The 15,647-nt window shown below is 35.7% G+C and overlaps 1 protein-coding gene across 1 annotated transcript; it reads left to right on the top strand.

The window, feature by feature from the left end:
* The first annotated feature begins 174 nt into the window (after positions 1-174).
* LOC121409367 (ras-related protein Rab-22A-like) lies at positions 175-15,647 on the top strand. Its single transcript, XM_041601303.1, has 6 exons — positions 175-1,138; positions 1,892-1,971; positions 4,011-4,092; positions 4,998-5,069; positions 14,158-14,377; positions 15,244-15,647. Exons 1-6 carry the CDS (start codon positions 1,103-1,105, stop codon positions 15,375-15,377), a joined length of 624 nt encoding a protein of 207 aa, XP_041457237.1. The 5' UTR covers positions 175-1,102; the 3' UTR covers positions 15,378-15,647.

Here is a 15,647-nt window from a genome sequence, read left to right on the forward strand (position 1 = left end):
TAGTATATGAGCAAAATTCAATCATAAACGCCCAATCGGAGATATGGCTTTTGATTGACGGACGTGACTCGTTAGGTTATCAATTTGACCCTTGACCTAAATGTTCTGACGAACCCAAATTCAACTTCAGAGCTTTTTCGGCACCCTAGACTAAAGAGCTGATCGGAAGGGGGGGGGTCATCAAGCTGTTCGTAAGTTTAAAACGACTGATCATCCTTTTTAAATGGTGTCACTGTCCTTCCATAGTTGAGTGATTTGGTGATAAATGCCAGCTCTATTCAAGAAGGGGCCTGATTTTTTTTAACCTTGTCAAAAAAGGTAAAAATTCCTTAAATGAAACCATGTTATCAGGCTAAGAATCTTTCCATTCAGTGATGATTATCACAAACCTGTCTCTTCACTACATTGGTTGATCCTGTTTACCAGAGAAAATGAATTCGAACAAATCCCTTTTCTCATTTAGGCCTACAGACTCACTTTTCATATAGGCCTATATATTTCATTCGTGTTTGCCATAATGTTTCACTTTTAATCTGAATTATGCAAAGAATTGCAACATCAAATACTAGTACAATATTTAAACGACCAATCTTTGGAAATGGGCGATAATTGAAATAAAGGGAATAATCAGGGTTTGTAAAAGAAAGTGAATATAGCCTATAATTTTACGACAGTAAGTAGTAATGTGAGCAACTTTAACTCTTTCTAATTAATCTAGAAAGGCGACAGATCCAGTGGTTGGTTGTGGATCAAAACTGAAAGTTGACAGTCGAGATATCTAACGACGCGAATGACAAAACAAGAATGGACATTGTTATGTGCTTTATCTTGTCATACTCGTGAATATCACCAAGCTCATATCCATATTCAATACGGAAAGAAAGGGAACTTATACTATGGTACTATCGCACGATATGAATTCATGGAAGTTGGCCAAGACAATTTATATCTACCAAGTTCAGCCTGTTGTGATTTTCGGATACAGACATTAAACTGGTCTTAATTCGTTTTAAAAAGACATTTCTGTTTAGTTATTTTACATTGAGATGAATTTCTCTTGATTCATAGCAGTCACAAGGAGTCTATCCGATTTGAATTGAGAATGGACGAGGAGGGGGCGAAAATTGTACTTCTAGGGGTAAGAATCTTTAATTTCTCGACGGTGACAAGGTTTTATCTCGAAAGAATAAATCCATAAAGAGCTTTTAGCTCCATGGCATATCCATATGCATGATATACATGCCTGTACACACTGTGGTAGGTATATGAAATCATGTAGGCCTTCAGTCTGTTGTTTTCATAAATTATTTTGTTTGACAAAATAGACCAAATCAAATTTCATTAATAATGAACAATGTTCATCGGTGGCATGGGTTTTACTGGCGGGTGTTTGATGTGAGTGACAGTCGCATATAGGCCTAAATCCCGCCTAATTTTTTTTTTTTTTTTTTGGGGGGGTCGGCTGTTGAAGTTTTAGTTATATATATGTTTCTGCTAGATGTCTCGATACACGTCATTCCTTTGATGTTAGTCGATCTATGGCATTTACATGGTCGTGCCGAAGTAAATATGTAGATAGTGTCTCATGCCTTTTTTTTTTTTTTTGCTATAGTGGGATATGCCATGGGGTTGGATGTTGTGCTATATGCTGATAAAAACTGGCAAAACACAACCAGTATAATACAATTTTTCCAGAAAAATATTACCTTGATTATTTTTTATACATATTTCATCGGGGGGGGGGGGGGTAGTGACTGGACAGGATACATCAAGATGAGAGCATCAACTCTCAATAGGAAAAATAGACCCCAACTGGCCAAACAACGAATAAGTAGCACAATCTCGAATCATAATTATTGCCAACATTGTCAATGTTCTTTCCTCCAAACAGGAGCTGAACGTTGGGAAATCAAGCATCGCCGGCAGATTTCAAAGTGATCAATTTAATGAGAGATACCAGGCCACTATAGGGTAAGAAACTTGATTTCCAGAGGCGGTTACATACAGGGGGACCCTGGATGACTGTCCCTTTTTCAAGCAAATAAAAAAAATAGTGAAAAAAGGAAGATAAAGAGTAAGAAAGAGAGCAGAAAAGAAAAAAAATGCATGGATAAGAGAGTTATAGGTCTGTTTATTATCATCCCTGTAATACGATCGTCTTGTCCCCTCCTATCAAAAAAAAAAGGAACCGCCCATGTTTATTATTTCATGTTTGACCATTTTATAGAAACATAGCGTGAAAGTCTGAATTTTTTACATCATGATCACATGATAAGTAATTTTGTAGGAAGTGTGAATGATGTAATAAATATATATAGTTGTAATGGCTTGCCAAACAAAACTTTGTCTAGCTGAGAAAAGGGAGAGAACGAATGAATATATTGGGTTAGAAGTATATAAAATGAAATCAATATGTTTGGTATTCTTCTTCCTCCGAAAATAAATATAACTGCAGTCCCAAACAAATCCTTCTCTAACACTGTTTTACGTAGTAATGTTACAACAGTTGAAACTAAAATAGAACAGATGTTTAATGAAAAAAAGTAAGTTCCTAGTCATTATAAAAGAAAATTCTTGGTTCGAGAAGGATTGCATAAAACTGCTAAAAATATGTAGAAATGAAAGCTAAATTATTCTACGAAGGGGTTTGAACGAGGATTTACCAGAAGGAGGGGTGGTTATTACCACTCGAGGGAGTATTTTCCCGTCCAGAGATTCATGATTTTTTTTAATGTGTGATTGGTTGAAGGAGGCACGTACTTCTTTCCCTCTGCTCTGGATACACGCCAGATTCTGGGTGGTTGTGTTAATTAATGCCCTGACAATGTGCAACTACATGTATATTGAATGTGAGGAAAATACCGTTCGGCGGTGACAACATGGGTGTCGATCCCCGGGATATATCCACCAATATTTCAGGGGGGAGGGGTGGCCTGTGTTATCATCCCCCAATGATTTAAGGTCGATTTATTTTAATATGATGAACCAAAACTATGTTCATAACATATCAATTATTATTATCACTATTATTGATACTATAATTATTATTATTACTATTACTATTATTATCAATATTATATTGTTGTTATTATTATTATTATCATTATTATTATTATTACCATTATAATGATGGTGATGATAGTAATAATATTAATAATCATGGTGATGGTAGCGATGGTTATCATTTTTAGGTGTGTCCGTAAATAAAGGATTCTTTCGGGTATCGATCACGGTTGTGGGGGTAGGGATATAATATTTCCCAATTTCAGGTGGGGGGTGGTGTTATCATCTCCAATAATTTGTGGTTAAATATCATAATATTTTCGATGAATCATATGACAAGTATGATCATGATAAGTGCATGAAATCTTTAAAATTCACTTTAGAAAGTGCAAAAGCACCCCATTGGAAACCTCAGTTGAAGTTCCCTCGCGTACAAGTTCCTTCGAAAATGTTTATGCGTCTTACCCCCCCCCCCCGAAAAAAAATCTGCTTACGACCATGGTCATCCCCCCAACCCATGCATGAAGACTGATCGACACCCATAGATGAAAATCAAATATTTCCTGTAAAAAAGCTTCCTGTCGTGTAAAGTCCAATCAAAATAAATTTCATTATTACGAAAAAAGGTTTTAAGCCCTTTCATATTTCATCGTGCCTTACTATATTGTTTTCGTTAATTATCTAGCTTTTCTCTAATCTTTTTTTTATATATATAGTTCTGTTTTCATTACAGCAAATTAGAATAAATCACAAAATTTACAAATGATTATTAGGTGATTGCAAATCATATAAACACAAGTTAGTTACACAAAAAAGACAAAATAACAACCATAATATTAAAAAAAAACCTACCCACTTATCCTCCCCACCCCCGCCCAAAATAGGAATGTGGCAAAGTGATGACTAAATATCAGTCTTATCTGAACTAAGATAGGTAATTTGGTAAATAAAGTAGACAAAACAAAATATAGAAGCTACGAGCTTTTCTATAATCTTTATTCTTCCAGTGCAACATTTACGACAAAACACATCACTGATGGAGACAGAGAATACACATTCTTCATATGGGACACAGCAGGAAAAGAAAGGGCAAGTACTTAATTTTTTTTAGTATGCCTACAAACGAGTCGTAGAAGCATAGCAGCAGTAGTAATAAATTAATGCATACAAAACGGAAGGTATTAATATTGGTAATAGTATAAGAACTATACTTGTTATTTGTAGTAGAAGTAGCAATAGCAGTATTAGTAGTAATAGTCGTAGTAGTAGTAGTAGTAGTAGTAGTAGTAGTAGTAGTAATAGTAGTAGTAGTAGTAGTAGTAGTAGTAGTAGCAGTAGCAGTAGCATAGTTGTCGTTAAAATAGCAAAAGCTAGAAATAGTATTATTTTTTATTATTGATAATGATAATAATATCATGATTAGTATAATTCATCATAGATGAGTAACAATTTATTTTTTTTCAATCAAAATCTGAATACAAGAGTTCGAAATATCATGAAATTACAGAAGAGTATATAATTATGGGAAACAAACTACTAATGATACAAACTCAAACTTAACATGTAAATTGAATAACATGGTTGAGAAAGCACACATTTGAATAAACAAAAAGAAATATTATTTGACCTCAACAATCTGTGCATCATGGGAACGGGATTATTCTCCATTTCTACCAATCACTATATCACTTAGGGAAAAGGAGCTTTTAAAACGAGAAAATGTCATAAAAACAAAATCCTTGTAATCTAAAATACTTCTTGACCTCACTATTGTTTCTAGCCTTGGTGATCCTTGATTAATTGATGTGAACACTTCACTTGATCATACTTCTGTAATGTAAACACAATTCATTTTCCTTTCGAAATGTACTTCTTCTCACGTTCTTAAACAAACGGGCAATGGCACTACAGTCTATTTTGATTGTAAAATAAAGTCTTAGTTATCTACCCTTATAATGATGGTTAATGATTTGTAATCGTTCTCTTTTTTTCAGTTCAGAGCACTTGCTCCTCTCTACTACCGAGGAGCCTCGGCAGCCATCTTAGTTTATGATATTACGAGTAAGGTGGGTCAAAAATAGGTCTTCTTCTTCTTTCACATTAGGCCTGCCACTATATTCTTCGAAAATAAAATAACGTTAATCCCAAAATAATCCCAACAATATGGGACAATCTTTAACTTAGTTTAGTATGGTGATCGATGATGATGTGATCAATGATAATGACTGATGACGATGATAATGATGGTGGGGGCGTCGTGGTCTAATGATTATGACTCTCATCTTTCAATCCGAGGGACTTGTATTCGATTCGAAGCCATGGTGTGTTTTCCTTCAGCAAGAGATTTACCCGCATTCTCCTGCACTCGATCGACCCATGGCCAGGTTAAGTAAATGGGTACCCGGGGGGGGGGGGCACTTACATTGACGATGCGCGACCAAAAAACACGTAAAAAGGATGTCTTCTTCAAGATAGGGAGAGTTTAGTACGCGATAACCCCATGGGCGGAAATCTGTCCCCTAAAGGTAGGGGGACGGAACCAGCCTTCGCCAATAGCGAGGGGGGGGGGGATTTTTTTTTCAGCCCGATCGGGCGCTCAAAGATGATTTTTGTTTGGTTCATTGAAGGGGTATAGTCCTCATGGTCACTTATTAGCTTTATTCTTATAAATCAACATAAATATACAATATCATAATGCTTATTTGTATAATGCGAGCGCGAAGCGCGAGCAAAATTTTTTTTGGGTGGAAATTTTATGTATTTTTTCCTAAGATTTGATCATTCTGGGCAATGTGCGTTATCCTGAAAAAGATGTGTATGCAACTAAATGATTACTACGAACGCGAAGTGCAAGCAGAAATGAACTGATGGAAAAGGTAAAAAAAATGCTTCAACAATCAAAATAAATGCGAGCGCGAAGCGCAAGCTGATTTTTTTTTTGACATTTTTTACCTAAAGAATGGAAATTCAAAGCTCTTTTTGTAACTTAAGCATAATAGGTACAGGGGCTAGGGGCGGATCCAGCTTTCGCCAATAGGGGGGGGGGCCGAAAAATATTTTGATCAACATTTTTCTCAATTGGCCGCTACAATCTGACTTTTTTTGTTGGTTTTTTAGGGGGTAGTCCTAACTAAAGACTGAAATTTTAAGTATATGTTAGTTTTTATTGCTACAAACAATATACGGTATCTCATGTGGTCTTAATATATAATGCGAGCGCGAAGCGCGAGCTAAAAATCTTTTATATTTTATGTCCTTAGAACTGAAGATTCAGAGCAATTTTTAAAATCATGAACAAAGATAAGTATCCGACTAAACAATGCGAGCGCGAAGCGCGAGCCGAAATTTTAGCATATAGTAACGTGAAAAGTGACTTAATTAGGACTGTTTTTAGTGATTAATGAAGAGGATACAAGTATCACCAATTAAATAATGAGAGTGCGAAGCGCGAGTTCAAAATTTCTGATTTTCCTACCTGAAAAAAATGAACTGTCTTAGCGCGTTTTTATTCAAATGAACAAGCTGTGTCTCAAACAATTAAATGCGAGCACGAAGCATGAGCTTAATTTTTGATATACTGACATGATAAAGGAGCATTTTGACAAATTTTGGTAAGAATTTCCAAAGAGCATAGGTTTCTCACAAATCAAACAATGCGAGCGCGCAGCGCGAGCTGAACATTTTGATACACATTAACAATTTGTGTAAATCAAACAAAATAATAAAAGCTTGATGTGCGAGCTAAAAAATGTGAGCAAATTGATATCAGAACTGGATATACAGTGCGTATAAAAAAAAAGGGACAGATTTGAAACGCCTATAAAATTTTTGTTTCAAATAATGATGTCTATATGTTGGTGTTAATAGATGCTCTACGGTCTTATCTTTGAAATGCAATTAAAAAAAATAAATTTTATTCATGCTTGAGCGAACACGGGACGTTTTTGTTGGGGGTTCAAAAAGAGGCTTGCGCCAGAATTGCAGAATATGTGTAATACAATGATCAGACTTCTTGCTAATCAGGAGACTTCCTCTTGACCTTTTCATTATCTGTGCCACAATTTTCGAATTATGCTGTCAAATTTCATTTACAAAGTTATTTATTTAATGGAATTATTTTGTTTTTTCATTTAAACTTCTCTTACCTTTTAATTTTCCTTCATAAGTAACTGAGAAAAGAAGATTTTTTTGTCAACCCAAGCAAGAAGATTTGAATTATTAATTGGGAAAACTTGTGATTATTCAAATCGTTTTATTATGTGAAACAAATAATGTTGTTATGTACCTTTAAAATACATGAATCTATTTTCAAGGGGTCATTAATTCCTTGACTAAGTTTAATTGCTTGACAGGAAACACAGGAAGGGATTCATGTTTTCAATGACAATACCAGTGTATCGAGTCGATTTTGAGGGAGCTAAATATGGCAGATCGGGTAAAATATATTAAAAAGTTGTGAGCGAGCGAAGTGAGCACGCAAATATTCCCACTATTTTTTAATTACAATATCAAATTTTGTGATAGATTTTGACATAATATTCAGAAAATGGTATCATATTTTACTTTCTATCTTTCCTTATTTCCTGTCCACTTTTTTTCTTGGTCATGATTTTTTTAATTGAGGGGGGGGGGGGGGAGAGCAACCCGAGCGCCCGCCCATCTGTGTGGCTTTGTTCAAAAGGCACCATAACCTTTGTAGCACATAATGAAAAGGTTTGAAAAAAAAATCCATGCTCTCCCATAATTCGGTTGAAAAAAAAATTTAGCTTGAAGAAGGAATATTCAAAGCTATCAGAGAGCATAACAGAATAATTCAAGCAAATTAATAGATCTGAAAATGAATTTTGACCGCATGATTTGAAAATTATGGCAAAGATAATGAAAAGGTTAAGAGGAAGTCTGCTAATTAGCAAGAAGTCCGAACATCATATATTCTGCAATTCTGGCGCAAGCCTCTTTTTGAACCCCCAACAAAAACGTCCCGTGTTCGCTCAAGCATGAACGAAACTAAATTTTTTATAGCATTTGAAAGACAAGACCTTAGAGCACCTATTAACACCAAAATATAGACATAATAATTTGAAACTAAAATTTTATAGACTTTTCAAATCTGTCCCGTTTTTTTTTTATACGCACTGTATTGTATATATATTGTTTATATATTAGTGTCATTTAACCCTCTTGAATGGGATTCATTACACAGGCAATGCGTGCGCGAAGCGCGAGCGAAAATTTTTATATAAAGTCTATTTTCCAATTCTTCCCCTCACCTTTTTTTTGTATCCTTTCGGGGTCGGGCCGGTCGTTACGCATTACACATCATGGGTAAAATACCTCTTTTTTACATTTCTTTCTGTTTTTCGTAGTTTCTATCAAGGTAAAGAGTACACTTTTTTCTGCAGGTTGTCAAAAATAGGGGGGCCGGCTCGGCCCCCTCCTGGATCCGCGCCTGGGGGCGGATCCAGCCTTCGCCAATAGGGGAGGGGCGTTTTTTTTTAGCTATATTTTCCCCGATCGGCCTCTCGAAGATGATTTTTTGTTTGTTTCTTTTCAGAGGATAGTCCTATAAGTCACTTCCTAACTTTATTCTTTAAATCAGCATAAATATATAATATCATAATCCTTATTTTAAAATGCGAGCGCGAAGCGAGAGCAAATTTTTTTTGAAATTGTATGTATTTTTCCTAAAATTTGAACATTATGATGGTATGCCTGCAATACGAACGCAAAGCGTGAGCAGAAATTTTTGATACACATTTTGAACTGATTGGAAAGGTAGGCCTACCTGTTAAAGACTGCTTGCAGATAGCCATGAAGACGTTACATATTTCAACAATCAAATAGTGCGAGCGAAAAGCGCGAGATGAAAAATTTTGACATTTCTACAGTAAGAATGGAAAACTTTAATAACATTTTGTAACCATGAACAGGATAGCTATATAACTAAACAATTGATGCGAGCGCGAAGCGCGAGTGGAAAAATAGTAGTTTTAGACCTAGAACGGGACACTCTAGTTACGTTTTGTAAATCATGAAAGGGATGAGAAAGGGGGATCTTCCTTCATTAATAATGCGAGCGCAAAGCGCGAGCAGAAAATGTTTGTAAATGTTTTGAACTGATCGAAGAGTGCATTTTAAGGACTGCTTGCACTTAGCCATGAAGACGTAACATAAACCCATCAAACAAGTTTGGAATTCTGTGTTTGGCCATTAATTTCTTCCAACTCCCAATTTTACACAATGCATTTTTACATCATTCAAAAGACGATTTAATTCTCTTTAAAATGATACCATGCTTGTTATGATCATGCCATTACGAAAAGAGTAGGATTCAAAAGTGTTGGATGAGGTCTGAATTGGAAAACTGCAAAACGAGCAGAAATAGTCATCATGAAGGTTCAATACAGAACATAATTCTTTTGTCTGTGTCAATAGAGATGAAAATCCATTAAAATCAAGCCCCTGCTTCTGTAGTGATGGTTCTGTGAGATAACATGGTATGAGTGATCGTGGTTTGAATTATATCCATGCATGTTAGGTTGTTTGTTATGTGTTTGCTTTTGGAGAGGTGTGTTTGATTCCATGTTAATGTTGATGTTAAGGTGCATGAAAACAATGAAAAGAAACCGCTGAGAAACTCACTCATCATCGATGAAAAAAAAACAGTGACTTTCAATACTGTGTCATTTTGCAACTTTTGAATGTTTACCTTGCCCCACATTTCAAGGCACTGCACCTTCATGTGAACCATAATCATATCATGTAGGGTATCATTTTAAAGAAAATTAAATGCTCTTTTTTGATTGCTATTAATTACACATTGATATTTACTAAAACCGAGGAGGGATTATCAATCAAAGTCAGATTTCCAAACTTTTTTGAGGAGTCTATTTCAGCAATCAAATAATGCGAGCGCTAAGCGCGAGCGGAAAAAAATTGACATTTAGACCTAGAACGGGACACTGTACACTCTTAAAACAAATCAGTCAAATTGACTAGACCAGTAGTCAGCTGGGAGCAACTGATATGGCAATCACTGATATTCACATTTCTGACTTATATTCTATAGTCAGAAATAACTCTGTTCTAGTAAAATATGACTAGAAAATTGTCAAATATGACTAGAATAACAGTTGCACCCAGCTGACCCTATTAACTAGTCATTTTTGACTGATTTGTTTTTAGAGTGTATTATGTTTTGTAAATCATGAAAGGGATGAGTAATAGGGTATCTTTCTACATTAATAATGCGAGCAGAAAATTTTTGATATTGTGATCTGAAACTGGATAATAATTTAAATAGAGAACAAGTTGAATATCTGAATAAACATGCACGTGTTTCAGATTGAGACCTAGAATATAGGCATTCTACACATATTTTATCATGAAAAATCAAAGCGAGCGAGAGCTTTAACTATTTGATATTCCGAGCTGAAAAAAGAGTCATTTTGAGCTATATATTTCAAGTACTTTGTAGGAAAATCGTGAGGTGGATATGGATAGCATTTAATAAATAGCTGATATTTTTCAGTAATATTTCATTTTTGACATAGGACCGGGTGAGTGTTTCATAAAGCCGTTCGTAAGTTAAGAGCGACTATAAGATCGACTGGTGAACTTTTCTTACGCGCGTAACCATCGCCAATGAATATACAATTTACCACAATAAAGGATCACCAGTCGTTCTTAAAGTCGCTTTTAACTTACGAACAGCTTTATGAAACGGCCCCCAGGACATCCTTAAGACATGTTATATGAAAATGATGACTGTCTTCCTATTCCTCTTACTAAGATGAAACAAAATGGACAATTTAATCATTAAATTGTTATATGATTTATCAATGCCTAATGAGGGCGAGAAATCTGATGATATCATGGCCTGAAAACTGGACATTTCAAGCACTTTTTTAATTATGAATATAATTCTTCAGTTAAAATAATAATATTGAAGCGAGCGCAAATCGCGAGCCAAAGTCTTTGATAAACTCTCTTGATTATCAATATTGAGACAAACATAACTCGCAAATCAAAATGCGAGCGAGTAGTGCTATCTGATACGTTTTGACACTCAGACTTGAAAAGGGAGATTTGTCAAACTAAATGGAATACACGAAAATAAAAGGTACTTAATATATCGAATTAGGCGAGCGTTCATCGCGAGCAGAAAATGTCAATATTCAGACCATAAAGCTGTCATTTTCACAGAGCACTTTTTAAAAATCAGTTTTTAAATCACACAAAACAATGAAAGTTCGATTTCCCCGGTGAACATGTAATGTAAATTGACTTACAAACTTGATATTTAAGCTCTATATTGAATAATCACCTAACATGCCTCGCGCGAGCGAAAAATTTATATAGTGACATGAAAGATTCTTTTTATTTTCCAGGTCTTCCCAAGTTCCCCCTCATCTTATTTTATTCACTCTGGAAAATTTGACAAGCAAGTAAAAAAGAAAAAAAAGGTTTTCACTAAAAATATAAGGTCATTCAATCCAAAATACACGTATTATTTTTTGAATGATGTATTTTTCTCAACCATCAAAGACCAAAAATAGTAGGGGTGACATTTGATATTGTATCCCCCTACTCTCAGTTTTTGGTAGGGGGGACATGTCCCCCTGTCCCCCCTGGGATTTCCGCCCATGGATAAGCCTATATAAGGGTGTCAAAAACGCTAAAATAATGAAAAAGGGGTATCTATTTTTGCTAGGAAAGCTACGTGTTTAGGGTCAAATTTGCGAGTGTATGAAAAAAAAGTTTTATAAAGGATGTACTTTTTGCCCCGAGAGTCAACACTACGTGTTTAGAGTACGATTTGCGCGAGGTGTAGGAGGTGGGGCTGAACTTAACCAATGTAGGTAAACGGCCGACGTCCGTAACCAGTGGCGTACCGTGGGTCACGGCATTGGGGGGGGGGCACCAGCAAAAATTTTGAGTCACTCCCTGAAAAGGGAGCGCGTTCGCGCGCTCCCTTGTCAGGTTTACTGACCTAACAGAGATATTTTATGGACATGCAGTGCCGGGCACTCATCATTGGAGGGGTGAGGACATGTGTCTCACTGATTAAATAATGCGAGCGCGAAGCGCGAGCTGAAAATTGTTGATATTCAGAGCTAAAAAGGGACATTATAAGCAATTTTGTTTTAATCACGATACGTATCTGTCTCGCTAAACAAACAATGCGAGCGCGAAGCGCGAGCTAAAATTTTTGTATATATATTGACCCTAAATACTGAAATTTTAAGGACTATATTTCAGAATCCATTAGGAGTAAAAATATTTCATCATAGTCATCTAATGCTGGTGCCATTCTTTGCTGATTTTGTTAGAATTAGAATTACATCTAAACACATGAAGTACTTTTTTGAAGTAATTGTAATCATGATTATCATACGCATCTCACTAATCAAATACTGCGAGCGCAAAGCGCGAGCTGAAAAATTATGTAGGAAATTCAGACCTGAAGAGGGGCATTCTAAGGCTTATTTGTAGACATTCACTAAGACCCTACATATTTCACTAACCGAGTGATGCGAGCGCGAAGCGCGAGCTGACCATTTTTAATATTCAGATCAGAAAAATTGACGTTTTAAGGACTGATTTAAGTTCATGAAGAGCAGAAATCTCACCAATCTACTTATGCGAACGTTAGCACGGACAGGAAATGTTTTATATTAAGACCTTAAATTAGGGCAATCACAAGAACTCATGAAAAAGAAGAATATGTCACTACATATCAATAATAAATTGAATTGCGAGGAAATATATTTGTTGTATATTGATTTGAAAACGGGAGGTTTTAGTACAACAGGATTATATATACATATAGTAAATAGTGGTAGTAAAATACGAGCTGTGATTGGCTGGATTGGTACCACGTGACCTCCCTTCAAAAAGTTATATTGTACATATGTACAATATAACTTTCGATTTTTGGATGGCAAAACCCGTGTTAAATGAATAGGGAGAATATCGATTAATTTGTTTTCAATCGATATATTTGTATATCATTGTCATTCAACTGGCCTAGGAGTTCATCGACTGTTTGGAGTTCATTTGTTGCTACATGTAATTAGGAGTTCATCGTGTTCAATTGGAATTTCACAAATATAAGGCAAGAAGAACGTATGCCATCTAGATCTAGACTATGGTTAAAATCCATGATGGGGGGCTTAGATTGAGGGATCTATTTACTATAATAAATAGTGAACGTTCTATCATACAATATTACTGGACTATATATGAACTCCAAATATAAAATTATCCCTCGTGCAAGCCTATTTCACCTCGGCCTTCGGCCTCGGTGAAATAAACCTGCACTCGGGATAATTTTATATTTGTCGTACATATAATCCAGTATATTGTACAATAGATTGTACACTATTTATATAATATATTATATATAGTTCAACAGTCTACATGGTCTATGAACAATGAAGACACAATGAAGCAAGTAATGTTTTATAAAGTCATGAAAAAATGCTTCTTATGTAACACAACATAACATAACATTATAATGAACAATTATTTCCTCTTTCCCCACTACGTTTCTTTTCCCTTTTCCCTCTTTTTCTCCTTTTCCCCGTTTTTTTGCCAGCCGATGAGGGGGGGGGGCACCTGCCCCCCATGCCCCCCCCCCGTAGTTACGCCACTGTCCGTAACATAACAATTGAAATATCGCTGTACTTGTTTCGGGGTTCAATTCAGGGAATATTTGCCAATAGTATCGTTTTGTTTCCAATACTTGTTAAGGGGAGGGTTTCACACGCCAATACTTGTTAAGGGGTGCATTTTCAGAATATGGAAAATACTTGTTAGGGTGCTTTTCGAGACCCCAATTTAAGTATGTAAGCCACTGACGTACAGGAGGAGCATTTGGCCAAAAAATTTTACGACCAAGATAAAGAGAGAGAGAGGGGGGGGGGAGTTGTGCGTGTGTGGGTGTGTATGTGTGGGGCGCAAAATAGGAGGATTAGGTAAGTATATTTCACCTTTTTCTTGTGTGTTTAATATTACATTCGAGGTGAGTTCGTAGGCGAATAATTATTGCCTATATGGCGGGGGGATGGGGAAGCTAATTATTTTTTTTCCACGAATATATTAACAAAAAAAATCATATGGAATTTAACAACACTCCCTTTCCACTCTTAGAATTCGTTTGACTGCATCCCCTACTGGATTTCGGAACTAAAGAAACACGGTCCACCCGACATCATCATCGTCCTCGTCGGAAACAAGTGCGACTGCAGCGACGATGTCCGACAAATCCCGAAAAGGTTTTCGGCGAGCTATGCTACCGAGAAAGGAATTTCTTTCTTCGAAACAAGTGCAAGAACCGGGGAAAATGTGGTGGAAATACTTTTGGAAATCGGTAGGCACTATGTGTAGCTATAGTATAATTGTTATATTTTCATAATTCATGTAAAAACACCTGGTATATAAACACCTGGTATATAATGTAGGCCTATATGAAAACACCAGAGAAGTATTGAACCAGGACCCTGTTGTACAAAGAGTTACGATTGATCTGATCAATCGCAACTATGGACGGCCAGCAACGTCAACATCTATTATGCATGTTAGTTCAAAATATTTTTTAGCTGTGATGTATATTCATGCATTCATTGTTTTCTTGAAAATTCACTGCGCTTCTCTTTGCATAAAAAGGACACTGTGCAAATTTTTCGTAGAAAAAATTATGACACTAATGGATTTCCATAGAGTTACGTTTGATTGGATAAATCGTAACTCTTTGTACAACAGGGCCTTGGACTAGAGTCTTGCAGCTTATCTCAGCAGGGCATAATGAGCCAAAATATCTGAAGAACGAGATCAGACGTGGCGTATGGGACAGCATTCTAAAATGCTGCGGAAGAGCGAAGCGAGTGATAAAAATGTTAACCTTTTCAATTAAAAGATCTGAATGTTTGATAGATTTTGACATAAAAATTCAGAAAATAATATCACTTCCACCTCATTTCCCTTTTTTTAAATCCCTATTTTCTTGGTCGTCAATTTTTTGGGAAGTCCATGCTATTTTGTATATTGCAAACAATGTAAATACTTATTTATTAGTTTTTATTATTTTTTTTATTATTCATTTTTTTTTATTATTATTATTTTTTTTTTTTGGGGGGGGGGGGTTCAAGTGCCTCCGACCCCAAGGAGCTTAATATCCTTATTTCAATTATTGAAGCAGAAGCCTGTTAATCTTTATCTCTCTTTCCACTTTTACAGGTCGACGGCTGCCAGATAACCTTGTCTATATCAAAACAGAGACTACTAGTTTATTCTGGGGCTCAAGATCAAAATCAAGAAGAGCTGATCAGTTACCCCAGTCAAGCTGCTGTCTCTGTTCGTGTTTCGTCTAAACGTTAAATTGGAAATTATAGTGGACATCTGCCGTTTTTTATTCAGTGCGTCAACCATAATAAGATTACGTTTGTGACTGCATATTTTGTGAAATTTCAAAATTTCATTGTACAAAGGGGACGGAAGATAATATGTTTATATCAGTTTCTGTTTCAAAGAAATTGATAAATCTTGTCAAAATTAAAAAACAAACTTTGTAGTTTTGATAGAATTCTTTTAAGTGCCCCTATAATCAAAAGGCATTATATTCGAGCTTGAGTGCATTGTTT

The sequence above is a fragment of the Lytechinus variegatus genome, chromosome 2, assembly GCF_018143015.1.
Source record: "Lytechinus variegatus isolate NC3 chromosome 2, Lvar_3.0, whole genome shotgun sequence".
In the NCBI taxonomy this organism is placed as follows: domain Eukaryota; kingdom Metazoa; phylum Echinodermata; class Echinoidea; order Temnopleuroida; family Toxopneustidae; genus Lytechinus; species Lytechinus variegatus.

Bases quoted from the DNA above. Each gene is read 5' to 3' on its own strand.
- LOC121409367 (XM_041601303.1), top strand. From the start codon at position 1,103: ATGGACGAGGAGGGGGCGAAAATTGTACTTCTAGGG. The intron at 5,070-14,157 runs GTGGGTCAAAAA...TTCCACTCTTAG, and splicing joins TTTATGATATTACGAGTAAG to AATTCGTTTGACTGCATCCC. The intron at 14,378-15,243 runs GTAGGCACTATG...CCACTTTTACAG, and splicing joins GGAAATACTTTTGGAAATCG to GTCGACGGCTGCCAGATAAC.